The 24698-nt window shown below is 61.5% G+C and overlaps 1 protein-coding gene and 1 long non-coding RNA gene across 8 annotated transcripts in view; one reads left to right on the top strand and one right to left on the bottom strand.

Moving 5' to 3' along the window:
- The window catches only part of RRP1 (ribosomal RNA processing 1), a 133139-nt gene that overhangs the window by 9174 nt on the left and 99267 nt on the right, over positions 1–24698 (top strand). For 4 of the 5 annotated variants that reach the window (XM_077879360.1, XM_077879359.1, XM_077879357.1 and 1 more), the window contains exons 9-12: positions 1840–1919; positions 2454–2551; positions 2756–2775; positions 3682–3792. In XM_077879360.1, coding sequence (XP_077735486.1) covers positions 1840–1919; positions 2454–2551; positions 2756–2775; positions 3682–3792 — 309 coding nt within the window. Of the gene's footprint in view, positions 1–1839; positions 1920–2453; positions 2552–2755; positions 2776–3681; positions 3793–4497; positions 5077–24698 lie in introns of those variants that run through there. The other variant, XM_077879358.1, reaches the window with a different exon arrangement.
- LOC144301679 (uncharacterized) lies at positions 20365–22991 on the bottom strand. Of its 3 annotated transcripts, XR_013368418.1 has the most exons (4): positions 22944–22991; positions 22571–22734; positions 21640–22099; positions 20365–20891 (listed from the first exon to the last, which is right to left on the bottom strand). It is a non-coding gene; the product is annotated as an uncharacterized LOC144301679 (long non-coding RNA). The 3 variants fall into 3 exon arrangements; XR_013368417.1 differs by lacking the exon at positions 22944–22991 and having other exon boundaries at positions 22571–22937; XR_013368419.1 differs by lacking the exons at positions 22571–22734; positions 22944–22991 and adding an exon at positions 22409–22515.

Here is a 24698-nt window from a genome sequence, read left to right on the forward strand (position 1 = left end):
CTCAGGCTCCTTGGTGGTTAGAGCGCTCAGACTGCCGATGAACGGCCCCGCAGCTGTCTGACCTGGACTTAGACGTGACAGTGCTGGGTGGGGGCCTTGACCGGGGCTTCCCCAGCTGCATCGCGGGCGGAGGAGAGTTAGGCGTGTTTAAGTGTACACGTTAGTGGTGTTCAGTGCGTTCGCCAGCTTGTGCAGCCGCCGCCACCATCGACCTCCAGAACTTTCCATCCTTCCTCCTGACACTGTGTCCCTGGTAACCCCCCCGCCCGAGCCCCTGGCGCCCACGCTCTGCTCTCAGCATGAGAGATGGGACTGCTCTGGTCCCTCTCAGCATGTGTCCGTTGCTTTAAGGTTGAGGAATAATCCACTCGTCACACTTACCCTGGGGACCCTGGGGCTTCTTCCGTGGTTTGGCTCTTGTGAGTAATGCTGCAGTGCGCGTGGGTGAACGAGTATCTCTTGGAGACCCCACTTTCAGTTTGGGGCATATACCCAGAAGTAGGATTGTGGGGTCGGTCACACACGATTCTTTGTCTAATATTTTGAGACCCCTCCCCCCACGCTGTTCCACAGCAGCTGCACCATTTTCTGCACCCACCACCACCAGCAGCGTCCAGGGGTTCCAGTTTCCTGGTTCTTTGCCAGGAGCCGCCCCAGGCTTGTGAGGGGGTCTGTCTCTCTGGTTTTGGTCAGGATGTCCCGGACGATCGGGGACGCGTCCGCTCCATTCCTTTGCTTTCAGGCCAGTCGTGACCTGCTGAGCGTTAGGCACTCCCTCTGCCTCGGGAGTGAGTCTAGGACACACGCCCTGTTGGGCCTGATTCGCACACATCTTGGCCCATTCTGTGGGCTGCCTTGTGGGTAGTGGCTTTCAATGCACAGAAGTTTTAACTTTCATAAAGTTCAGTTGGTCTCTTGTCACACATGCCCCCAGCGCCCCATCTGAGAGTCCTTGGTACGTGCAGTCTCGTCAAGGGTTTGCTTTGTGTTTTCTTCAGAGTTTTATTATTGGGAGTTCTTACGTGTAGCTCTTTTATCCTCTTTAAGTGAATTTTGGAAATGGGTGGAGGGCCTAGTCTCATGGTCTTGCCGGCGGATGTCCCAGTTTTCCAGCTCCCTGTGTTAAAGAGCCTGTCCTTCCCTGGGGAGTGGTCCTGGGGCTCCCACAGAAAGGCTGTTTGGCCATATAGATTCAAGGTCTAAATTCTCTTGCTGCCAACCCCCCCCCCCCCCCCCGGAGTGCTCCTGGGTGGTTTTGTTCACCCCACCCCCTGCCCCAAGTGTGCCCCTAGCACATTAGCCAGCCCACCTGTGCATCTTGTCCATCTCTTCTCAGCAGCTGGAGTCCCCCCAACACAGGCAGGTCCAGGGGTTCCTGGCAGCCCTTTGTGCCTGCCTGTGGCCCTGCCGTCCTCATTCTCTGTCACTCTCTCCTGCCTGTTGCTCAGAACCGTTCTGTAGGTGGTGACATCAAAGCCCCGAATCCCCTGCAACCCTGTCTTTGCGGCCCCTTGGTCAGGCCTACCCTGTGGCTGGACTTAGCTCTCCTTCTTCCCTGATTAGGGAATTTCTGACGCTATGTTGGCTTTGTAAGATGTCTACTCATGATTTCCTCTTAATTTTGCTTTAAGGAAGAGGCTCAAGCCCACCTACCCTGGGATGTCTCGTTCCATGGCACCTCGCCCCCAGTGTGAGGCTGTCCATACCCCAGCCCGCACCTGCACGCCCCACCTGGGTCCTGGTCCCAGCAGAGAGGACTCTTGGTTCCCAGGTGCCTGGGTTGGGGTCCTCTGCACACTGGGCACGAGTCTTTGAATTGATGGGTTCCTTTCGTTCCAGGCTCCCTCCGTGGAGCTGCCTGCAACCCGAGCAATGAGCCAGCGGAAGATGGCGAGGACAGCGTGGGCCCCGTCCTCCAGGTGGGTGGACTGGGCTGGGGCCTGGCTCTGCCTCTGCACTCTAGGAAGGCAGAGAGTCCTGGAAACCGGGGCTGGGGGTTGGCCCTCGGGGCTCAGGCTTCACGGCCAGCCCACGTGCTCCTGCTGGCCTTGGGCATGGGGCAGGTAAGAGCATTGCTGAGAGGTCACCTCCGAGCACACCTGCGTTGGAGCCCAGTAGAAACAGAACGCTTACTAATTGGTGAATTTGGTTGCTTGGCAAATTAGAATTAGGAATATTGGCTTAAATGACGTCTGTTGAGATTAACGTGACTAGTGTTGTTTTTCCCTATTCTGATGTGGCTGCCCAGTTGCAGGGGCCGGCCGGGACGGTCCCTTCACAGGGTGGTGGCCACAGGGAGCGTGTTCACTGCCTCCTGCGTTGTACAGTGTTTGCAGAGGGGACTCGGGAGGGCGTCGGGGTGTGTCCTTGTGACCCCACCTGTTTGTGCACTCCCCCTGCTGGGTGCACGTCTCTGGGACACCTGGGAGGTGACTGGTGTCTTTGTGCCGCAGTTTGACTACGAGGCTGTGGCCAGCAGACTGTTCGCGGTGGCCAGCCAGCAGAGCACCCCTTCCCAGAACAGGAAGCGCCTCTACAAAGTGATCCGCAAGTGAGTTGCCCGGAAGGTGGCTGGCAGTGCCCTTGCCCCTGCCCTTGGAGTTGCTCTCACCCCCATCTCAGGTGGCCTCCGTCCTGCCCTTAGAGTGCAGGTGGAGGGCTGTCCTCGGGGGAGGGCCCACAGGGCTGCCTGCTGGGGTGCCCCTCCCACCCCCAGCAGAAGCTGCAACCATGGTGAGCCCCTGTCTCTTTTCAGGTTGCAGGACCTTGCTGAAGGTGAGCATCTCATGCTGGGACCCTGGCTGGCAACTCCCCCCTCCTCCCCTCCCTGGGATGCACACTGGCTCCCAGGGTTGCCCTCACAGTAGGACTGGTTGCTGTGGAGGCAGGGCTTTCTCTCTGGGAGAGGGGGCCTGAGGGCTTCTGCTGCTCCTCCTCGCCAGCCCCCGCTGTGTGCTGGCTCCCAGGGCGGGGCGGCCTGAGAACCTGCATTTCCGGTGAGTTCCCTGGCTGCCCTGTTGCAGGTGTGCTGTGCAGCAGACGTGGGTGCTCAGTGTGCTCCCAGTGCAACTGGTGATAAGGTTTGATGAAAAGACAGGGGTGTCTCTCACGTCACCACGAGTTTTAAACGTAGAGTGAGGCCAGGAAGATTTACAGTGAACACTTCCACGGCCCCCACCTTGGTTCTACCCTTCATATTTTGCTGTTCTTGTATTATCACGTGTCTTCCCTCCCTCCCCCCGTCAGACTGTTCCCACAAGTACTTCGTGCTCACCGTGAGCTAAAGTTCAGTATTTTTAGGTAAAATTTCATACAGTGATATGTGTTAATATCGTGTACATGTGGTGGGTCCTCCACACACAGACCCTTGTGACATGGAGAGTTTGGCCATTGGCCCAGAAAGTGATCTTATCAGCCCCTCCTCAGCCTAAGCTTTTCAGGGAATCCATCATGATGTATTGGAACCGGCCCAGGGCCCGGCTTTCGCTGATGTCGTACTGCCAGCACCGTCTTGGGCTGGTCGCAGCCGTGGTGGGCCTGAAGACGTGCTGGGCACGAGGACGGGGCCTTCTTGCACCAAGGGCGTGGGTGGTGCCTGCACGGCGGTTTGCAGCCCTGCACATGCACCCTGAAAACACCATAACCTGCCTTCAGCCTCCTGATGGCCTGCTTGGTCCTTAGGCCTCTTCCCAGAGGATGATGTGCCAGAAAAAGCCTACAGGAACCTGCAGGAAGAGGGGCGGGATCGGAGGACAAAGAAGCGTTTGCCCACATCCACGTCTCACAAGTCAGGTAGGACTGGCGGTGTCTGCTGGTGGTGGGGCTATCGGACCTGCTGTCTGTGTCCCTCCCATTGCCTCCTCCCCAGCTTGTCCACAGGACTGTGATTTGGCCCAGTGGACACACTGGGGTGGGGGTGGGGGCCTGCCCCGTGCTCCTGCACCCTGCACCTAGTGCCCACCGCAACCCCGGGGCAAAGGGATGCAGAAGGGGACAGGTGGTAGCCCCACCCCAGACTGAGCCCTTCCGTGTTCACCCACATGTCCTTCATGGTCTCAGGTACTGGCGCGTCTGCCCTCTGAAGCTCTCCTGATTCACCCCGGTTCTGCTTTCGCCTGTCTTGGCTTACGCCTGGGCCCTTGCTGCATGGCCTGGCTTGTGCCCTGGTCCCCAGAGCCTGGCTTGCTGTGTTGTGCACCAGCTTTGGTCTGCTCCATCTTGTGCTTGAGCCTGCCCACCCCCCGGGTCAAACTTTACAGGCTTCTTTCTCCTGGGTTGGCCTGTCTGCTTGTTTTCCTGAAGGGCCACCTGCTGGCCCTGGAACCCGACATCCACACAGGCAGGATGCTCTGGTTGGCCGTGGTGGGTCTGCTCCTGAGGCCGTCAGGTCCCCTCATAGGCCCTTTGTGCGGCCTTGGAGCTGGCACCTTTAGTCAGCATGGAAGTGGGGTAACCAGGCCTTCACAGTGCCTTGGTCACGTGGCCCTGCTGTTTTAGGGAAAGGCAGGAAGGAGGACTCGTGTCCAGACCTGAGCTCCGGATCTGAGAGGATGACGAAGAGGCGGCGGCGGAGGCGGCGGCGGGGCTCAGGGGCTGAGCCCACTGGGCCGCAGGAGCAGCCTGGGGTCCCAGGTCAGAGAGGGCCTCGGAAGAAGAGGCGGCGGTCTCGGGCGGGGGCCAGAGTGAAGGTGGCCGGCAGCCAGGAGCTACAGACCAAGCAGCAGCCGCTGCAGAGCCGGAAGTGACCCCAGCAGGCCCAGCATGTGGGGAGGCGCTGTCCCTGTAGATCCTCTCGGTTTGCGCTGAGTTGAGTGGGGACAGGACTGTAGGCTCTCAGTCACAGACTGAGACTGTGGACGTGGACACTCACAGCTCCCTGGCGTCCTGAGTCAGCAGGGCTCTGGCCCCTTTCTCCGTGGCTGGGCCCAGGGAGCGCTGACGCTGTGCTGACTTTGGTCAGGCCAGGAAACCTCCTGAGAGGTAAACCTGCCTGGCAGGCAGCCCCCCTGGGGTCGGGGGCTGGCTGCACGCTGCGGGTGTCTGTGAATAAAACGCTGTGCGGTTATTAGGAACGAAGTCCTGCTTCTGGCGCGTTCCTGCGGGAAGATTTCCAGGGGTGTGGATTGACAGGTGCTGTTCCCAAGTGGTGTTTGTATCTTGGACCCGACGTGTGGGGAAAAGCTGTTCATACATCTCTCAAAATTTGGAAGAAGACGGCAAGTGGTAGCTGCGGTTGTCAGGACGTCAGCTTCATAACCTTGTATTCGGAGCTGACCCTGAACCTGGGTGTGTCGGGCCCATTGCACAGGGAGGCTCATGTGACAGTGGGCAGGCCCACTGTGCCCCTCATGCCTCCCTGAGGCGCCTCTGATTCCGTTTCCGCCCTGCTGCTCTCCTGGAGGGTCCAAGGCAGTGGCACGTTTGCTGGACCCTGACCAAAAGGCCGTGGGAGGGGCCCCTGGCCCAGGAGTGTGGGTTATGAGGACAGTAGGTGTGAGCCAGTTCTGTGTGGGTTCTGGGTGGCTCCCAGGCGGCACTGCGTGTGGTCAGGGCTGCGTAGGTGACAGGTGGGCAGCGTCTGGTGCTGGCCTGAGGTGTGTGGGTGAGCCCGGCAAGAGGCCCCTCCAGGCTTCAACTGCACCCCGGTTCCTAACGCCTGCTCCGTGCTGGGGGCAGTGGTGCTTGGTGATCTTTACGTCCGCTCAGCTGGGTGGGCAGAGGCGGGGGGCTGGCTGGGGCTCGGGGGTGCAGGCTCACTGCCCTGGAGGTGACAGTTCCTGCTCTCCAGAGTGACAGCGCAGCTGGGGGCAGAGCTCAGAGAGGCACACAGGTAGGTGGCCTGGCCAACACCCCTGAGCCCTCCCACCTTCGCCGGGGGTCCCACTGCCACCCCTGCTGCTTTGTGTGTGTGTGTGGGGGGGGGGGGCAGGGATAGGCTGTGCTTTATTTTTTTCGGTGAAATATTTTTGGTCAAAAACTAAGGGAACAAGCACATCCTAGAAGTTTCTGAAAAAAATGGAAGTCCTGCCTGCCGTCTTCAAACTGGTGTTGGCAGCCTCCTGAGCGCCGGTTGCCAAGCTGTTCTCAGGCCACGCTGTGGTCCTTCCCTCCTCGTTGTGGCCTGTAACTTCCTACTGCATTAGCCACAGCCAGGAGGGCGTCCAGCCCGGCGGCGTAGGGGAGCAAAGTGGGGGGCGGCTTTTGCCCAGGCTGGAGAGACCGCAGGGGTGCTGGGGGGTGTCTTGTGGGGTGGGGGTCCGTGTGGTGAAGGTCCAGCAGGGGAGTGCCCGGCCGGCAGTTGTGCACCTGTCCCTGCGCTAGCGGGATGGAGGGTGGACTTGGGGACAGTCCTGCCGGCAGCCCCAGGTTGGGACGCGCTGGCCAGTGCCTTGGGAGGCTGCAGCCTCTTCAGACTGCCTGTGAAATAACCTCTCGGTCACTAGGTGCCTGACAGCAAGGGGCTGCTCCTCGGCCCGGAAGTTGCCCAAATAAATGCACCCGACTCCCCGTGGTCCGTGGGCTGCCGGGGCGGAGGGGCGGCGCAGGGGAGGCCCCGTCCCGTGCCTCGTACCCCGAAGAACAAGGAGGGCCCCAGGGGGCACCGTGCCTGCCCGCCCCGGTCAGGCTCCCAGCCCGGCCTGTGGGGACCGGTGGAGTCTCCGGTGGGAACATTTCCTCAAATGACCGTTCTGTGAAGACGCGCAGCCAGCTGACCCCGGCGGACCGGGCTTGGGCGCCCCACCGAGAGGGGCCCCGCAGCTTGTAAACTGGGCCGGTTCCCTTCCCAGGCCGGATTTGGTGACCCGACGCCGTGTCAGGCGGTGCCTTGTGTCCCCGCGGCAGCCGTCCCGGGAGTCTTGGGGCACCCCCCCCCCCCCGCTGCACAGTCTCTGGCGGCTTCCCTGCCCCGAGCCGTGATGACCAGACGTGTCCACTCGAGGTCACCGTGCAGGGCTGCTCCCGCAGCGTGGTGTGTGCGTGAAGGTGCACCTCGAGCTCCTCCCCGCCGGTCCCCTGTCCCCAGTCCTGGCTCTGTCCATTCCTCCCCCCCCCACTTTGCAGAAGGGACGGTGGAAGAACCATGCCGGTTCTGCAGTAACTGAGTCCCTCGGCATTACCCCGCGGGTGTCCTCTCCCCACCGGGCCGTCCCCCGAGGCGGCCTCCTGTGCATGGAGCCTTCCGTCCCGCACCGAGGGGCAGGCCAGGGCTCAGGGAGGGCGGAGGCCCAGCCCCCTCGGGTGACCCCTGGGGACACTCCCCCACCCCCCCCTCCCCGTGGCCCCTCCCTCGCCCCTGGGACCTGCAGTCTCACCAGCTGCCCCTGGGGGCGCCCGTGGTCCTCGGATGGGATCCCTAGCCCCTCCCCGCCAGGTCACCCCGGTGCTGTCCCTGGGCCCCCTTCAGCCCGCGGCTAAAGCCCCATCTGGTCCTGCCCCTTGCCTGGAGCCCCAAAAGGGGCCCCGCGGGATGGACCCATCCTACCCCCGCAGTGGGCAGGGCGTGGAGCGTGTCCCCAGGCATGGCTCCTCACCCAGCCCGCACAGCCCAGCGGCCCGCCCCGTCCTGGCCCCAGGTGGCTCCTCAGCCCACAGGGAGCCGGTGTGGGGGGCTTCCTGCCTGAGGGCCTCCTCCCTCCGGGGGCTGCAGGAGCGGCCGCCAGAGCTCCGGGTGCTGGACTCCCTGCGCTCCCTCTCTGGCGCCCCCCCCCCCCCCCTCGTGCAGGTGGCTGGCTGGGAATCAGGCCTCAGGAGGAGCCTGCACCTCTGCCACGGCTGCCCCGGGGCCCTGTTGGCTGGGGCTGCAGACCTCGATGGCTGAGTGGAGGCGGGCCGGCCCCCACCCTTGGCAGCTGGGCCTGGGGAGGTCTGTGGGGCCAAATTTGCAGCCCTGCCTACCTCTTAGGAGCTTCTAGATTCATGGGGTCAGAGGTTGACAGTGCAGGCAAAGGAGAAGTGTGGCTCCCAGGGCCTGTGGGAGGCCAGGTTGCGGGGCGTGTGCTCGAGTTCACCTAGCCAGCACCCTCCTGTCTGAGGGGGTCAGAGGGAAAGGGCCCCGGTCCCTCGGGTGGGTGCCTCACCGCCGGGAGCCTCAGTATCCTCATCCGCACACAGGGCAGGGAAGGCTCCACGGGGCTGTCTGTCCCTGTGGCTGCCGCCACCACGTTTTTGGAACCCCTGGAGTATGGACGGAGTCCCAGCCTCACCTCTACCTGCTTCCCCGGGGTGGGCACCCTAACCGCAGGGCTGGCCAGTGTGGCACAGCCACGGCCCCTGCCACGCATTTGCACACCCAGGCTGCCCGGTGTGTTTGTCAAGAGGCACAGGAGACAGGAAGAAGGGGGAGCACAGGCTCGTCAGCCCCAGGGGTGTGTGTCAGTGGCACCAGCCATTGCGCCCAGCATCCCTGCCCCAGCTCCTTTGCGTAGTTGGAGGGGGCCCTGGGTGGCAGTGGTGGGTCCTCGCCCGCTACGGGGCCTGGCTCATGAGGATACTGTGGACACGTCTTGCACACCTGCTCTCTCCCGTACCTTGGCCCACCTCACCTAGGAACCTGAACTGTGGAGTTTTGAATTAGGACCTGGGTGGTTCGCAGTGGCCACGCTCCCCGCTGGGGCCCAGGGCCTGGGGGTGTCCTGAGTCCCCGCAGCCCGACTTGCCCCTGTGCAGTCAGCCCTTCCCTCTGTGTCTTCCTCCTTCTTGCTCTCTGCTCCTCTCTATAAATGCTTATTCTGTCCCGTGCAAGCTGACTGGGCTGCCCGGCATGTCCCCGCACGTCCCCATGTGTCCCCACGTGTTCCCACGTGTCCCCGTGTATCCCTGCGCCCACCAGGGCCCCACGTGTCTGCAGCCTCCCTGCGGAGGTGGGGAGCCAGGGTGCGGCCGGCAGGCTCCTGTTCAGGGTCTCTTGGGGCTGTAGTGGAGGTGAGGGCAGGGCTGCCCCTACATGTGAGGCCTGGGGTCCCCCCCCTAAGCTCGCTGGTTGTGGGCACAATTCAATTCTTGGCAGCTGGGGCCTGGGGCCTCTGTGTTCTTGCTGGCTGGCCGCCTGGGTCACTCCGCTCCCGGGGCTGTCCGCAGCTCCCGGTTGGGTGCCCGGGGCCCTTCCGCTCCCATCAGAGCCGCCCCCCCTTCTCAGCACCCCAGCCTGCTGGTTAGGCCCGGCCCACCCACGCTGGGGCTGGGGCTGACCGCGTCCTGCCTCCCACAGTCCCTAGGTCCGGGCATTGTTTCCTGGGTCTTACACTCCACGGCTTGGCCCCATCCCTTTCCTGCCCCTGGAAAACTTCCTGCTCTGGGAGCTTTGCCAGAGAGTGAAAGGGGTAGAAAACACTGGAATGTGGGGGTGGGGGGCGCAGTTAGAATTCACTAAAGCCAGAAAGTGGCCCCAAACTCCTTGGACACCCAAATGGCTCCGCCTTGCCTGGCAGTGCTGCTCGTGTCCCTGGCCAGGGTCCTGGGGTTGTGGCGCCGGGCAGCAGGGCAGGGGGCGGGGAGGGGCGTCCTGGGTCACCTCATCACCCCACCTCGTCCGCAGCCCAGCTTCCCCGCCTCCCCAGCTGCGTTGCCCTGTTTACTCTCACCCTGCGCAACTCCCGCCTCCAGCCCCAGAGCACCTGGGGTCAGCAGCCCTGGGCTGTCAGGGCGCAGGTAGGAGGTCATGAGGGCTGTTGCATGGGCCTGTGTTGGGCACGGGCCCCGGCCACCTGGCAGACGGGACGAGCGTGTAACCGAGTGCCCGTGGCTGGCCCTGTCCTTTCTTCTGCCGGCTCAGTCCTGGGCGAGCTCCTTCAAGGCTGGAGGGCCAGGCCGCTCCCAGGGGCCGAGCCTCAGTCCTCGGCCCCCGGCGGGGATGGCGCTGCTCCCTGAGCCACCAGGCCCCCCAACAGCCCCTGGCGTCCCCTCAGGCGCACCCCAGTGCCCCATTTCCTTCATGGCACTTCATGGCCTGGGATGTGCCCAGCCTCCCACCCCGGGAGGGGCTGGGACAGTCTGGTCGGTGGGGTTCTTGGCAGCCCTCCTGTGGGAGAACAGAATGTCCCGTCCTGCCCGGAGGCCCCAGGTCACCCGGACATGGAGCAGCGGTGGCCTCCCTGCCCCTGCCAAGGGCCCCCTGCCCACCAGGCCAGGCCCCCGCTCCTCTCAGCCCTGTGCTCCCCAGGAGACGGGGCTCGCAGATCAGCTCCGGCCTGAGGCCTTTGCTCAGAGCTCCTTTGTTTGGCGCCAGTCTGGACGGTGGCACCTTCTCCAGGCGGACACGCACCCTCTCTTCCAGATCCATCCCGTCGGGTGGATGGGGGCTCGTGGGCTCCTGCCTTTGTGTCCCGTGCGGGGGCTCCTGGGAGGCGGGGCAGGCCTCCCGTCCTCTCCCGGCCCCACGTCCCGGGCAGCTTGCTGGACAGTCGTCGCGGTCTTCCGCCTGTAGCTACTGCAACAAGCTCTGCCTCCGTGAGTTGGCGGGGCGCTCCGTGGGCTCGGGTCCGAAGTGGGGATGTTTTGATTCAGAATGTTCCGACTCACTGAACCCCGACGGGGGCTGGATTAAGCAGGAGAGGGGTTCAGTGGCCCTCGCCTGGGGAGCTCTGGAAGTGGTGCTGGCCTCCACCGAGGTCGCCGCTGCAGGTCCTTCCCTGCTCGGCCCTGCGTGGCTGCTGCCCCTTCACCAAGCGGCAGCGCCGGGGCTCCCCGGGCCCTCGCTCACCGCCTCCGAGAGGCTGTCCCTGAGGGGGCCTTCCCGTGGGCCCACCCGGTCACTGGCTCGGAACTGGCGGGCCCACGACCCGCGGATGGAGGGTACCGGGCGGGCGGGGCGGCTCGTCCAGTCCAGTCTGCTGACGTGAGGTTTCAAAGCAGGAAGCAAAGTCTCCCCCTTTACGTGGGGTAAACCCTGACGTGTGGGGAGCCCAGGCGAGGCGGCTGGTGTGCGATTGACGCCTGGCTGGTCGGCGCGGAAGGGTCGGGCCCCAGGACTCCCGCAGGCTGGGTCTACTCCAGGCACCCAGTATGACTAAAGGAGCTGGAGGCTGGGGTTCCCCAGGGCTTCCCATGAGTCGGGGAGGGAGGAGCTGGGAGGTCAGGACTGGAACCTGGGGCCGCGAGGGCGAGGCGTTGGGACCTCTGGTTGTTCTCCTCGTGAACTGGCGCCTGCAGCCTGGGGCAGATGTGGCCTCGGCGTCTGCCCGAAGCGGGTCGGGGTGCTCCCGTCGGGGCGATGAGGTGGCTCTTCGAAGCAGAGCCTGAGTCAGGGATTCTCACCCCCCCCCGCCCCCCGGAGGCGGCAGGGGAGTGGGAGGGCAGTCAGGAGAAGCAGGGACGCGGGCTTGGCCGGCGCAGCACCTCCCCCCCCCCCAGCTCCGGAGCAGCATGAACCATGGCCGGGCCCATCCCGGTCCCCCCCACCCATCCTGGCATCCGTCACTGGCCATGAGGTGGGGGTGAGGCCTTGGTGAGGCTGTTTAAGGCAGGGGAGGCCGTGTCTGGAAGGGGTGGGGGTCTGGAGGCAGGGCCGGCTGCAGCATTTGGGGGGCCCTATCTCTAGAATCATTATGAGTCTTGAGCGGGCGACGGCCGGGGGTTCACTCAGGGGCAGGACCGTGTGCATAGGCCCTGGGCGCCTGCTGGAGCCGAGAGGGCCGCTGCCCGGCGGAGCTTGGCGCTGGCCGCACCAGGGGCTGTCCCCGGGACGGAGGCCATCAGCCTCCGCAGAAGACCCACCGTGCGCTGGGCCTCATGGCCCAGGAGCTCCTGTTCCAGTGGAAGTGGGGCAAGGGGAGGGGCTGGGCCGTGAGTCGGGCACAGGTTTGGGGCAGTGCTCTGGGCCGGGGAGGCCAGCGCAGGGGCGCTGAGCGGGGAGGGACGAGTCCGACTGTCGGGGCTGTCTTCACCAACACACGGACCCAGCCTCAAACAACTGTGTTTGCTCCCAGGGCCGGAGGCTAGAGTCCGACACCCCAGCTCCTCCTGGGGCCTCACCCAGGCGTGAGGACCGTCTCCTCCTGGGTCCCTACACACCTGCCCCCCTGCATCTGCCCTCAGCCCCTCCTCTCATGGGGACTGGTCAGATCGGGCTAAAACCCACCCTGTGACCTCGTTTTAACTTAATCCCCTGGACCTCCAAATGCGGTCATGTCCTGAAGGGCTGGGGGGTCAGGACCTGACCTGTGAACTGGGGGGCACACAGGCCAGTGCAGGGCAGGCATAGCCGTGGGAGGAGCGCGCCCAGAGGCCTGCAGGACCCAACAGTTCTTTCCGGGGCCTCGAGTAAAAGTACCTCCTGCCCCGGCACGGATTGTGAGAACAATCGTGTGCTTCCCAGCGTCCTTCTGGGGATGGTTTTCCCTTTTCTAGCAGCGATCAGATGGACACTTGCAGGTTCTGACATGAAGTGGAAGGTAGTTTATTTTGTGAAACTCTTGCGTCTCCAAACCCCAACAAACCTTACACAACCTGTGCCACGGTTTGCGCTCCACAAAGCTCAACTTTTTTTTTCCTCCTTGGAGAACAGATATGAAGTGGTGGGGAGAGGAGGAACCTCGATCCCACGCCCTGGAGCCAAAACCAAGTCAGACGCTCAACCGACTGAGCCACCCGGGTGCCCCTCCACATTTTACCTGAAGATACCGGGCAGTGTCCGTGTGCGTGGGGCAGAGGAGGGGTGGTCTCCCCACATCCCAAAGCCCCTGACAGCCCTGCGTCCCAGAGCAAAGAAAGTAGGAGATGAAATGTCACCAGGAATTAGCTTTGTCTCCGGGTTGCAATAGGAAGGAAGAGGTGGGGCAAGCTCGTGGGGGGACCTCAGATGCCAGCTGCTGGGTGGCCACTAGCCCTGCTTTGGGTTTCCCCAGGGGTGGCCCTAGAAGTCACCTAGATCCTGTTGGGGTCTGTGTGGGGGGCACACAGGCTGCCACCCGCTGGTTCCCTGGGGCCTGCCGTACTCAGGGCTCTGTGCCAGCACTCAGGACAGAGCCCAAAGAAAGAAGGGTCCTCGCTAGTGGGCGTGGGTGCAGTCACGGGCACGCGACGTTCAGTTGGCGTCAGGATGCGCCGGTGAGACATTCAGCAGAGTTCTGGAAAGGGGCTCCACGTGTGACAGCGCTCCCACTCCCACTTGGTCACCGCAAAGGGCCTGGGACTGGATGGTGTGGGGTCCCAGCTCCCCCCCAGCCAGTTGGGTCTCCCTCGGGGCACACCCCGCACACCCAGAGCCTGGGGCTTTTGGTAACTGAACCAAAATGCACATAATAGAAAGTGAAAAGTATACACCAGAGAGGCATCTGGGTTGTCCAACCACCAACCCTCCCTGGTTCTGGAACATTCCTGTTGCCTTCTCTTCTACTTTATAACCTGGTGTGAGATCCTGTCCAGACTTGGCGGTCATGTTCACGGCGTGTGCCACACCTGGGACCCTGAGGTGCTGGCCGAGCCAAGTTACCTTCTCTCCCCTGTCCTTAGAAGGGGGGCGGTCTTTGTTGGTGGGACGATTTTGTTTCTCTGGCAGGCCTGGGAGGCGCTTTCTATGCTCATCCAGGAGGCCCTATGTGGGGGGACTCCTGCCGAGGGGTGGGGGGTGAGTCAGTGCCCCGGGGGCCATTTGGCCCCTCCCCGCACCCACCACCAGCTTCCTGTGTCACATAAGAGACCTTTTATCACAGGAGCCTGAATGCACATCAAAGCCCTGTGTGCCCAGCACCCGGCCTCTGGTTCCTGGCCGCTCTAGGGTCCTTTTGAATCGGTGCCCGGTCACTGGCTTGCACGTTTCAGCCCCATCCCTGCACATCTGTCCCCAGCAGTGACCTGGGCTCATCCCCGTCATCACAAGGCAGCAGGAACAGGTCTGGTCTTGCCATCTTGGGAGCTGCTGGAGCCTTGGGTGTGGCGTAAGCACACCGTGGGACGACGGGGAGCGGACGGTGGGCGGCCGTGCCACCTCTGCAGGCCACCAGCCACTCCTGCGGCTGAGCAGCTCTCCCGGGGCTGGGAGAGCTCTCCACGTGCCCCCAGCAGAGGCTGAGGAGGGAGGCTTGCTGGTGAGGGTGCACGCGATGGGGGCTGCGACGCCAGCCTCGTGGACAGGCTCTGCTCCGGCACGTGCTGGGGTGGGGGGTCACTGGGTCCCTTCCGTTCCCGCCCCAGGGCCCAGCAGCTGGGATTGCTGCCATGTAGACCTTGCCTGGTGGGGTTGTGTGCGCACGATGCCCAGCAGGGGACCCACATGGCCTGTATGTATTTCCTTGGCTACTCTATCCTCCACCTTCCCTGACTTCCCGCTGTGGTGCTGGGAGCGCTAATGACAACTTAGGTACCACGTCGTCACCACCTGGCCTGTCCTGGCCTTGCCCCCGGGGACCCCTCGCTCCTTGAGGGCCAAGGCCGGGGGGCGCAGGCAGGGGAGACGTCTGGAGGGTCTGGGGGATCACTGCCAGAAGCCAGTACGAGAACAGAAGACGAGACGGGGGTGGGCCAGAGCAGCCTGGGGCTGACCGGGGGGCCTGGCTTTGCACCTCTGAGGAGTGCTGGGCCTGGCTTCCCACCCCCTCACGCTGACCTTCAGAAGGGGGCTGTGCAGCTGTGTCCCCAGGGCCCCTCTCCACCCTGCCACCTCCAGGGTGAGCCCAGCCACCCTTCCGAGGACACCCTCGTCTCCCAAGGGGCAAACTTGAATGCTCCAGCTTTTCCTTTTGCGCCTTCCTGGCCAGTCTGAGCCTGCCCTCCCTCCTCTGGGAACCCTGCCCTGCTCTGGTGGGCAAATGCGGGGTCTTCTCACCCTCCTCTGGGCCCACACAAGGGAGTGTCCCGAAGGGCCATCCTGGAGACCTCTACAAAGGCCCTTCCAGGGACTCAGGGCCCCCACAGCCCCACTCAGACTCCAGCTTCCTGCCATCGTGCAGCCTCCTGGCCCTCCCCCAGGTCTGGAGGGTCCCCTGCTCCTGAGAGGACAAGCCACGCCCACAAAAGCTTCATGTCCTTGCGCCTGTACTAATTCCACTGACCCTGGCACTTCCTGGCAAGTGGCTTAAGGGTGAAGCCACGCTCTGGCCCAAGCAGGGGAGCTGCAGGGCCGGCCAGGGCCCGAGGAGCTTGCCCCGCTGCCCTGCTGGTAGGTGCTGGCCTGTAGGGTTCCAGGCAGGGGGAGGGAGCCAGGCTCCGTCTGCCCCACCGGGATTGGCAGTAGCACCTGCCTCAGGTTGTTTGAGGATTCAGCAAATTAATTTGTGTAAAGCATTGACAAGCGTGCGGCACAGAGCAGCTGTGGGCAAGTGTTAGCCATCTGACGTTTTGTGCTTTTTTTCAGTCTGCTGGTGCAGGCTGGAGGCCGGCCTCCACGCTTTGGGAGGATGTGGGCAGGTGGACGTGGAGTCAGAGACGCTGCCGCCGAGGGGGGGTCCTGGCCTTCTGAGCCTGTGACAGAGCCGGCCTGCCTTCCCTGGCCACAGCGGCCTTGTAGAGAGGAGAGCTGCGTCCGCCCGCAAGGAAACGCGACTGAGCAGTTTATTTAAAGGAAGTTATATTTTTGGAGAGGCCCTGAAAGTACACTCATCACTTGGGAGAAGAGAGGCAGTTTTATTGCAAACCCGTCAGAGACATGAGGTCCATTAAGCGAGCGCTGCAGCCCATCGTGTTCTCCGGCGTCTGAGATGGAAGCGGCGTTACAATGGTCATTTGTGTCTCTTAAGCAGCCAACTATAAATAGTGGGACACACTGAGCTGGAAGCAGCGAGGAGCCTCGAAGGTGCTTGGAATAGCAATTAACTGGCACAGCGAGTCCCGGTGGAACCGAGTGTGGGAAGGGCAGGCAAGGGCCGGACCCCGGGGTCCTGCAGGACTCCAGCCCCCAGCCTGGCTGCTGCGGTGACCAACCCAGTAGGGACACTGCCCCTGACCCCCTTGTGCTCTCTAAACCGTCCTTGGCCTCGGGTCCCTTCGGAGTGGCCCCACCTCCGTGCCCTCCCTGCCGCCCAGAGAGCCACCAGCCCTGTCCCAGAGCACAGCCCACCCCACCCGGTGGGAGCTCCACAGAGACCCCCCCTCCCAGTGTCATTCGTTCATTCACTTTGGCCGCGGGCGTGCAGCTGAGCCAGGGACTGGACAGGGCCGGGGGCGGCACCCAGGGGCGGTCGCCGTCCAGGTGGGGGGCTGCCCGCGGGCTCCGTGCTGCCCAGAGCAGACGCCCGGTGTCCGGCCGTGTCACCCACTCCGCCGCAAGGGGCCTCGGCTTCTGGCCGCCCTCGCCGTGTGAGCACCTGTCCCTCCGCCGCTCTGGCCCGCGGTCAGCCGGGGGAGCTCCCTGCAGCGGCCGCCGTGCGCACGCGTGTGTGCCTGGGGTGCCCTCGGCGACAGCTGGGGGGGGACCGGGGAGACCTCCCGCTGCGGGGGTGCGGAGCCCTGGCCCGTCCTCCCGCCGACGCTTTGGGGCTCAGGCTGCTGTCATCCCTGAAAATACAACTGCCAGTTGTCTTGCCAGCAGAAAGGGGTTTATTTGGGAATAACAGGGAGCTGCAGCCCACAAGCAGCCAGCCGGGCAGCACCATGGACACGTCGGGGACCGGGACGGCGCGGAGGAGGCTCCTTTATAGAGGAAGAGGGCGGGGCTCTTGTAAACGGACCGTCCATTGGAGTAAACTGGGGGCTGGAAGCGTGCTGGCCTCTCATTGGCTGGGCTGGGCTGGCCTCTCATTGGCTGGGCTACCGCTGCCTTTTATTGTGAGCCATGACAGTCCTTCATTGGCTGGGCTGTGGCGTCTCTCATTGGCTGAGTGAGTCACGACAGTCTCTCATTGGCTGAGCCATGACAGTCTCTCATTGGCTGGGCTGTTGCCAGGGCAGAGGAAACCTTCCTTCTTTTGCTGGGCAGTGAAGTAGCTACAGCAGTATCCACCTGCAAGGTGTGTCTTTTGTCGTCGGTTCTGCAGGTGCAGACAGTGGTAGGAGGTGAGGGCGCCTTCCGCGGGCCTCCAGAGTCCATTCTAAGCGGGTTTCCCCTTAATGGTAGCGGTGCCCCGGAGCAGGGCCAGGGTCAGGGGGAGCTGAGTAAGAAGGGACGGCTAGGCCGGGGCCATGCCCTGGTTTCATTTAAAATTTTGATACTTTGTTCATTAGGGTTTTTTGGCATCTGTTTGACTTCCTAAATATTGAGATAAAGCATTATTCATCTCAACTGCTGCGTTTTTGGTGCCACCTTAAATTTTTTGTTAAGATGAAGGCCTCCCCTGCCCCAAGAGGACCTGGGGCAGGCCCCGGCAATGCCCTTGGCATAGGGGGTGGGAGGGGCAGGAAGAGAGGACCCTGCAGCGGGGCCTCACCCCTGCAGACCCGGGAGCGCCTGGGCCGGCAGAGGGGGAGGCCTGCCGTCACCGATCCCCCTGGGGAGCGGCCAAGACTCCTGTCCTCAGATGCCTGTCCTGGCTTCAGTGCTGAGCTAACGAGTTTTATTGCCTAAGAAGTAAAAATAAAGCAAAACAAAAACCAAAGGACTGCCTCACCAGAGTCACGGGCAAAAGGAAGCAAAGATGAAGCCGGGAAACAGCAGGCAGACAACAGACTTTGCTTTTGTTTTTGTCTTTTCCTGCCTCAAGCTCCTCTTTGAGTGTCAAAAGCCAGGGAGGGTAAAGGGATCAGGGTGTGAGCTCAGACCCTAATGCGTGTGTGAGCATCAGGTGTGTACGTGTGTGCAAGTGTGAGCCTGAGCATGTGACCTTGGGGGTGTGTGTACACGTATGAGTAAGTGTGTGCTAGGGTAAGGGCGAGCCGGTGTGAGCACGAATGTGTGTGTGTGTGTGTGTGTGTGTGTGATACACAGCCAGCTGGACAAGTCTCCAAAGAACAAAACTGAATAAAAAAAAAATTAGTCCTAAATATTATGTATCCTTACAAACATCCTTACAATGACGGAGTTATGGAGGCAGGAAGGGTGGGTGCTTGGTGGTTGGGGAGGGTGGCCCTGGGGCCGAGGGGGTGTGGCTGTGGGAGGCCGGGCCACCCCAAGGTCCACATCCTGTGTGTGACTCTGTATTACAGTTGTGCAAGCTGTTGCCATCGGGGGGCCGGGTAAAGGATGTCTGTTATTTCTGATAAGGGCACGTGAACCTACTGTTTTCTCAAAATGAGAAGTTCATTTATTTTATTTTGGGGCAGAGGAGAGGCAGAGGCTGACAGTCTCAAGGAGATTCCATGCCCAGCGTGGAGCCCAACATGGGGCTCGATCCCATGACCCTGAGATCATGACCTGAGCCGAAATCAAGAGTTGGACACTCAACGGACGGAGCCACCCAGGTGCCCCTCGAAATGAAGAGCGTAACAGTAAAGGACACCAGGCGGGCAGGACTGGGGCAGATGCCGCTGGGTGCCCGGTGCTCTAGATCCTTCCTAGCGCCGGGGCCCAAAGGCTTCCCTGGGGCAGGCTCTCTGTCCTGCCCCATAACAGACGTCTTCTGGCCGGAGGCTGGGGGTGAGCCTGGGGCAGTGGCACCGCCTCCCTTTCCCCGGCTCTCGCCAGGACACCTGTCACCCCTCTGGAGTATCCCAGCATCGCTCACGGTCTTCTGTGTGGCAGAACAGGGCACTCAGCAGAAAAGCCTCCCGTGCCCCTTCTGCCCCCGCAAGATGTCTGACAATACCCCGGATCTTTTAAGTTTAACGTCTTTTTTTTTTTTTAAACCCTTGCCTTTACTTTTTTTAAATTTTTAAATTTATTTATGATAGTCACACAGAGAGAGAGAGAGAGAGAGAGGCAGAGACACAGGAAGAGGGAGAAGCAGGCTCCATGCACCGGGAGCCCGACGTGGGATTTGATCCCAGATCTCCAGGATCACGCCCTGGGCCAAAGGCAGGCGCTAAACCGCTGCGCCACCCAGGGATCCCAGGTTTAACGTCTTTCCCTCGTTTTGCCGGTGTTTGGTGCCAACCTTAACTGGATGTGGAGCAGGAGTGAGCGTGTGAGCTGCGGAGGGAAAAGCGCCTCCCCTGGCTGATGACCCGACCCGGCCTGCCTTGGGGTCCCCGCCTGTGTGCTCACCTGGTGCGCACCAGGTCCAGACCACGGGGGACCGCGTGCCTCCAGGCTCGCCTTCCGAGACCGACGCAGCGTCACAAGGGCCGGCTCCAGAGCGAGATGCTCCGTGTTTGCACTTAGATTTAGCTGATGTGAGAAAGGGATGGAGCCAGACGCTCCCTGGGGACCGCGCGGCAGGCGACAAGCGCGACTTTCAGCCCCGCGTGGGCAGAATGAGAAACACCAGCAAAGCGAGTTCCCTCCTCCGAGGTCTCCTGGCGGCTCGGGGCTTAATCTGCTCATTTCTCCCCGTCTATTTTCTTCTATTTATAAGTTGCTGGCACCGTGTAATTTCATCTAGTTGCAGTCTCGGAGAGGAACGGGGAATTTGATTTTAACTGTCCTCTGGCCTGTCTGTCCCCCGCGTCGGGGGCTGAGCTCGGGCGGTGGAGCTTCCCCGGCCTGGCGCCTGCACTCTCCCGGGCACCGGGCAGGCTGCCTGGCTGTGCGCCCTGACTGCGTGCACGTGCGCGTGTGTGTGTGTGTGTGTGTGTGTTGAGAACGACGGGGTCGCACTGGGTGAGGAATGTCGGTTTTAGGCTGAGCAGTCCAGTGCTTGGCCCTGGGGTTTACCTGCCGTTTAGAGCTGGGCTTCCCAAACTTAAAGTCCCTTCACGTCACGAAATGGCTCCTGGAGCTCCAGCAGTCACGACCGTATTCCGGGCAGGAGCAGGGAGGCTGGAGGGGCCCGAGAGACAGGACGCCGTTCTCCACGGCCGCAGCCCTGTTTAAAGGCTTCTGGAAGCCTCCGCCCATCCCTTGGAACAGCTCGCAAGCCCCTCTCTGCAAGGCGAGCTGCAGGCCGCGCAGGGGCTGTGCCGGAGGGAGGGGGGACAGCGGGTGTTGGCCCGCGGGGTCCTCGGGCACCTGCCCAGGGAGGCTCCCCTGCCCCCGTTTGTTTTGTTCGCAACACTGAGCACAGTTTGTCACTATGAGTTTGGTCTGCGTCCCCATAAGAATGCCGGCTCCGACGGAGCCCCCAACCCCGGGGTCCACAGAGGGGTGCCGTGGGGGTGCCGTGCGGGGAGGGGTCTGCGCCTCCCCCGGCCCCGGTCAGGCCGCCGCGCGGGGATGAGCACAGGGCCCACGGACCCGCGCACCCTCCCAAGCTCAGCTTCCGCACAAACACGTCTGGACTCGGTGGTCACAGCCCCGGAGGGGGAGGGGCTGGAGCCCAGGGGGGCCCATCACTCCTGAGCTGTCCAGGGCGGGGCCGGCGGAGGGTGCGTGGCCCCCAGCTCACGTGGTCTGCGTCCACCGCTTGGATCTGTCTTCAAATACGAAATTTAACTTCATATCTCAAATAAGGCACAAGGGGCTTTTGAATAATCAAATTTTGTTTATTGGGGGGAAGGACCCTGCTCCCCCATCCTCTTCTATTGCTAAGATTAATCACTTTTTTGAAATTTTTTAAGAGACTTTAAATGTTTTGCTTTAATCACCGGTCCTCTCTGTCGGAGCCCTGCCCTGGCCCAGACTGGGTGGGGGAGGCTGGGATGGGAGGGAGCCCCATCTTCAGGGCAGGGAGGGCGCTGCAGGGACGGGCCAGCAGGCAGGGGGTGGGGGTGGGGGGCAGGCAGCTGGCTGCTGCATGGGGCTGTAGGGTGGAACAGAGCCCGCAAGCCCCAGCATTTCCATCGCTGGTGACAGTCCTGGAAGCGGAGGGCCGAGAGGCCCGGCGCCCCAGCAGCCCACAAGGGAGTGACCCGGATCTCCCAGCTAGGCCCCGTGGGCGGGGGCCCTGCTCCTGCTGCCGAGTGACCCCATGCTTCCGGTGTCAGAGAGCCCCGAATCTCGAATCCCCGCCACCAAGCCTCCTCAGCTGAGTCCCTGGGGCCTGATCCAGCTGCAGTCAGAAACAGGGGAAATGCGTGACCCAGCGGTGCTCCCTTCTGTGAGAAGCCGGGCTTCTAGAACCTTCCCTGGTTGTGCCCCCAGAGGAGCCGGGGGTGTCTGATGGCTGCGGGAGTCGCCATCCTGGGTCAGGCCAGCAGGGGCAGGAGCTGTCCCCTTCTCTCCCACAGCCCTGGTGCCCCCCTCCCCCGACTCCATCGTGGGTCAGACCAGCAGGGGCCCGAGCTGTCCCCTTCCCTCCCTCGGCCCTGGGTCTGCTCCCCGCTGAGTCCAGCCTGGACCTACCACCCGCGGGGGCTGGAGCAGATGCACTGCTCCCTGAGGCCTCGTGACTCTGTGTCTGTCCCCAGGTGACCTCGCCTCTGCTTCATCTGGGGCAGCGCCCTGGGATCGCTGGGAGGCCCGCGGAGCCTCCTGCTGGGAGTGCACCCACGTGTGAGCCCCGCAGAGCCCTTGGCCGTCCCTCCCCGTGAGGGTCTGTTCTGTCCTGGACCCTTTCCCAGTCCTGTCTTGAGACTTAGGACAAAACTGGCCCGTGGTTGAGTGGGGAGTGGCGTCTCAGGGCTGCCCCCACCCCCTGCCACCAGCCTGTGCTCCTGGGGCCCCTCGCTCACTGCCCTCTGTCCTCTCCTGCGAGCACGCCGCCCGCCTGCCCGCCCGCCCCATCCCTGCCCAAGCCTCAGGCCCAGAGGGCTTTCCCTCTCCATCCGTGGTGCGCTTTCCGAAGGAACCCAAAATACCTGTTTCTAGAAGTGCTGGCATCCGAGAGCTGTAGATGAGTCACGTCTCAGCCAGTGTCTCCCTCCTTGGCGCCCACGCCACTGGGCCTATTTCTAGCTGCTGGGTAGCACGCGGTGTTCAGAAAACCCGGGTTAGCCAGACGGCGCATCTGCTGGTTCGCCCTGAGCTCAAGGTGGGCTGTGGGGCCCCGTCCCGGGAGGCAGAGTGGTCACCTGGCTGAGAGAGGAAGGGGGGGGTCTTCCGCTCCTTCATCCAATGGACACCACTTTTCTTACCCAGAAAGCGAAGATGAGGGATCCCCGGGTGGCTCAGGGGTCTAGCGCCTGCCTTCAGCCTGAGGCGTGACCCTGGGGATGCGGGATCGAGTCCCACGTCGGGCTCCCTGCATGGGGCCTGCTTCTCCCTCTGCCTGTGACTCTGCCTCTCTCTCGGTGTCTCTCATGAGTAAATAAATAACATCTTTAAAAAAAAAAAAAAAGAAAGCGAAGATGATGAGCTTATAGTGGTCTTGCGTGTCTTCAGGGCTGTCCTGGAGAGATTATTTTGGAGGTGACTCCGTACGCACAGCAGTCGCTCACTCACTCCTTGCCTCTGTGGAGGCTCCGGGGGCCTGCCCGGGGTGTGCGCCTCAGGGACCCGGCCCCAGGATGGTCCCTCAGAGCCCAGCCCCTCGGGGGTGCCTCCGAGCATCCCCCACCCCGCCCCGATGGTCCCTCCCCTGGCGCCCCGGGACAAGCCGCTGAGCCTCAGGATTCAAAAGCCACGAACAAGCTAGGAGTCCGTGACTAGGATCTGCTCCTCTCGGCGTCTCTGCACTTTTGGCCACTTGCCCCCCCTCCCCCCCCCACGCAGAGACCAGCTCTGGAGAAGTAGCCCCGAGTCTGTCCCTCTGCCCTGGAACCGAGAATGGAAGTTTCTGGCAAGCACGACCTCGTGGGCAGGAGGCCGCGTTGAGACCCATGGAAGGACCGCAGGTGCTGTGTGCTCCGTGGTTTCTCCTCCTCCCAAGGGAAGCGGGCAGGGGGCGCCTGTGCGGGTGGCCGTCCCGGAGGAGGTGGCACCTACGCCGCTCCGGCCGCACACATGCTGCAGGCCTGTTGCACAAGTGAAGCCCAGTGAGCAAACTAATGGGCGATTTTGTAAAGATGCCCATTTTATGTTAAATCTAATATGTAATAGAATCAATTTTTCTTCTAAACTTATGGCTAGTTTTTACTCTCTGGCACCGCTTGCCCCCCACCCCCACTCTGGGTTTGTCCCCAGGCCTGCAGGCTTGTCCCTGGTCCCCACGGACAGCACGGACCATCCTTGGTTGCTCAGAGTCGCTGCCTTTGGGAAGCCGGTTTATTTATTTAAAAATTAATTATTAATAGGCAGACACTTCAAGAATGTGGTGTTTAGACAACAGATTTTCCAATTGAGAAACTTTTGGGGAGTCTTTTTTTTTTAAAATATTTTATGTATTAATGAGAGACCCAGAGACAGAGGCAGAGACACAGGCAGAGGGAGAAGCAGGCTCCCTGTGGGGACCCAATGCAGGACTCGATCCCAGGACCCCGGGATCACACCCTGGGCTGAAGGCAGACGCTCAACTACTGAGCCACCCAGGCGCCCCTTGGGAGAGGCTTTGATAGAAGAGAGCAGAAGGTCACTACTGGCCTTCTGTGGCTCCTGTGAGAGCTAACCACACATTGATCCTCAGGGTTTGGAGGTCAGGAGTCCTAACGTGGAGGCTTTGACGAGGCTGTTCTCTTGGCGGCTCCGGGAAGATCATTTCCTTGCCTTTTCCGACTGCCACATGCCCTCCTTGGCTGGCGACCCTCCTCCATCCTCACCGCCAGCAGCACAGCCCCATCCCTCCAACCTCCACTTTCGCCACCACACCTCCTCTGGCTCCGACCCTCCGCCTTCCCCTTTGTTTTGTTTTTTTTTTTTTTTCATTTTTAAAAAAATATTTTAATTATTTATTATTTATCATGGGAGACACAGAGAGAGGCAGAGACCCAGGCAAAGGGAGAAGCAGGCTCCCTGCAGGGAGCCTGATGTGGGACTCGATCCCAGGTCCCCAGGGTCACACCCTGAGCCGAAGGCAGATGCTCAACCACCAAGCCATCCAGAGGCCCCTCTGCTTCCCCCTCGAAAGGACATTGTGATTACCCCATGTCCACACAGCCCGTCCAGGACATCTCCGGACCCTTAAACTAATCCCATCGCCCAAGTGCCCTCTGCCCTGTAGAGGGACGGATTCCCAGCTCCGGGGACCAGCACATGGACCTCTCTGGGTGGCTGTTACCCTCTTTACCGTGGGAACCAATGGGAGGCACAGTGACGCCCTCGAGTCTTGCTCTTCCGGGGTGAGGTGAATGCCAAGGGACTCTAACTGGTGGGATTATTTGGGTACCAAGATAAAAAGCTAGTTTTAAATAACCTGTTTTCCATTAACTGCGTTGCTGACCTACCCACGCTTGCTCACCTTATTCCATTTCTTCAGCCGAGTGAAAAAAAAAACACTTGAAAACGAAAAAGCAATTTGTTCTCAAATCCTGGCCCTCAGTGAAGTGTTCTTGAGTTGCTCCAAATATAGGACAGACCCAACTCATGGCCCAGAAACTTATCTCTGTGGGTGCTGCTGCTTCCCCTTCGGTGGGCGTTCTGATCAGCCTTTTTGACAGAAATAGCAGCAACTCACCGCACAAGAGAGACATGGAAAGACCCCATGAAAATCAGTGGCGTGCCTGTTTTCTTCCCAAAGGGGAAGACTTCTTTTTTCTTTTTTCCTGAAGTGAAAAAAAAAATCACTCAGATTTTATTTTCCCATTCCAGAAGCTAAGAGTACATGCTAATTCCTCTTAGAAAATATGGGCCACTTAGCATATGATAAAATATATCCTGCTGGAAGGACTCTAAATTGGCTTAATTCTTTCAGAAGAGCATTTTGGCAGCATAAATTCAGAGCCCTAAAAAAAAAAAAAAAGAAAAAGAAAAGAAAAGAAAAAAATCCCTGTTCTGGGAAATGATCCTGCGGAAATTTACTCCAAATACCAAAAACACATCATGC

Source organism: Canis aureus, chromosome 30 (assembly GCF_053574225.1).
Source record: "Canis aureus isolate CA01 chromosome 30, VMU_Caureus_v.1.0, whole genome shotgun sequence".
In the NCBI taxonomy this organism is placed as follows: domain Eukaryota; kingdom Metazoa; phylum Chordata; class Mammalia; order Carnivora; family Canidae; genus Canis; species Canis aureus.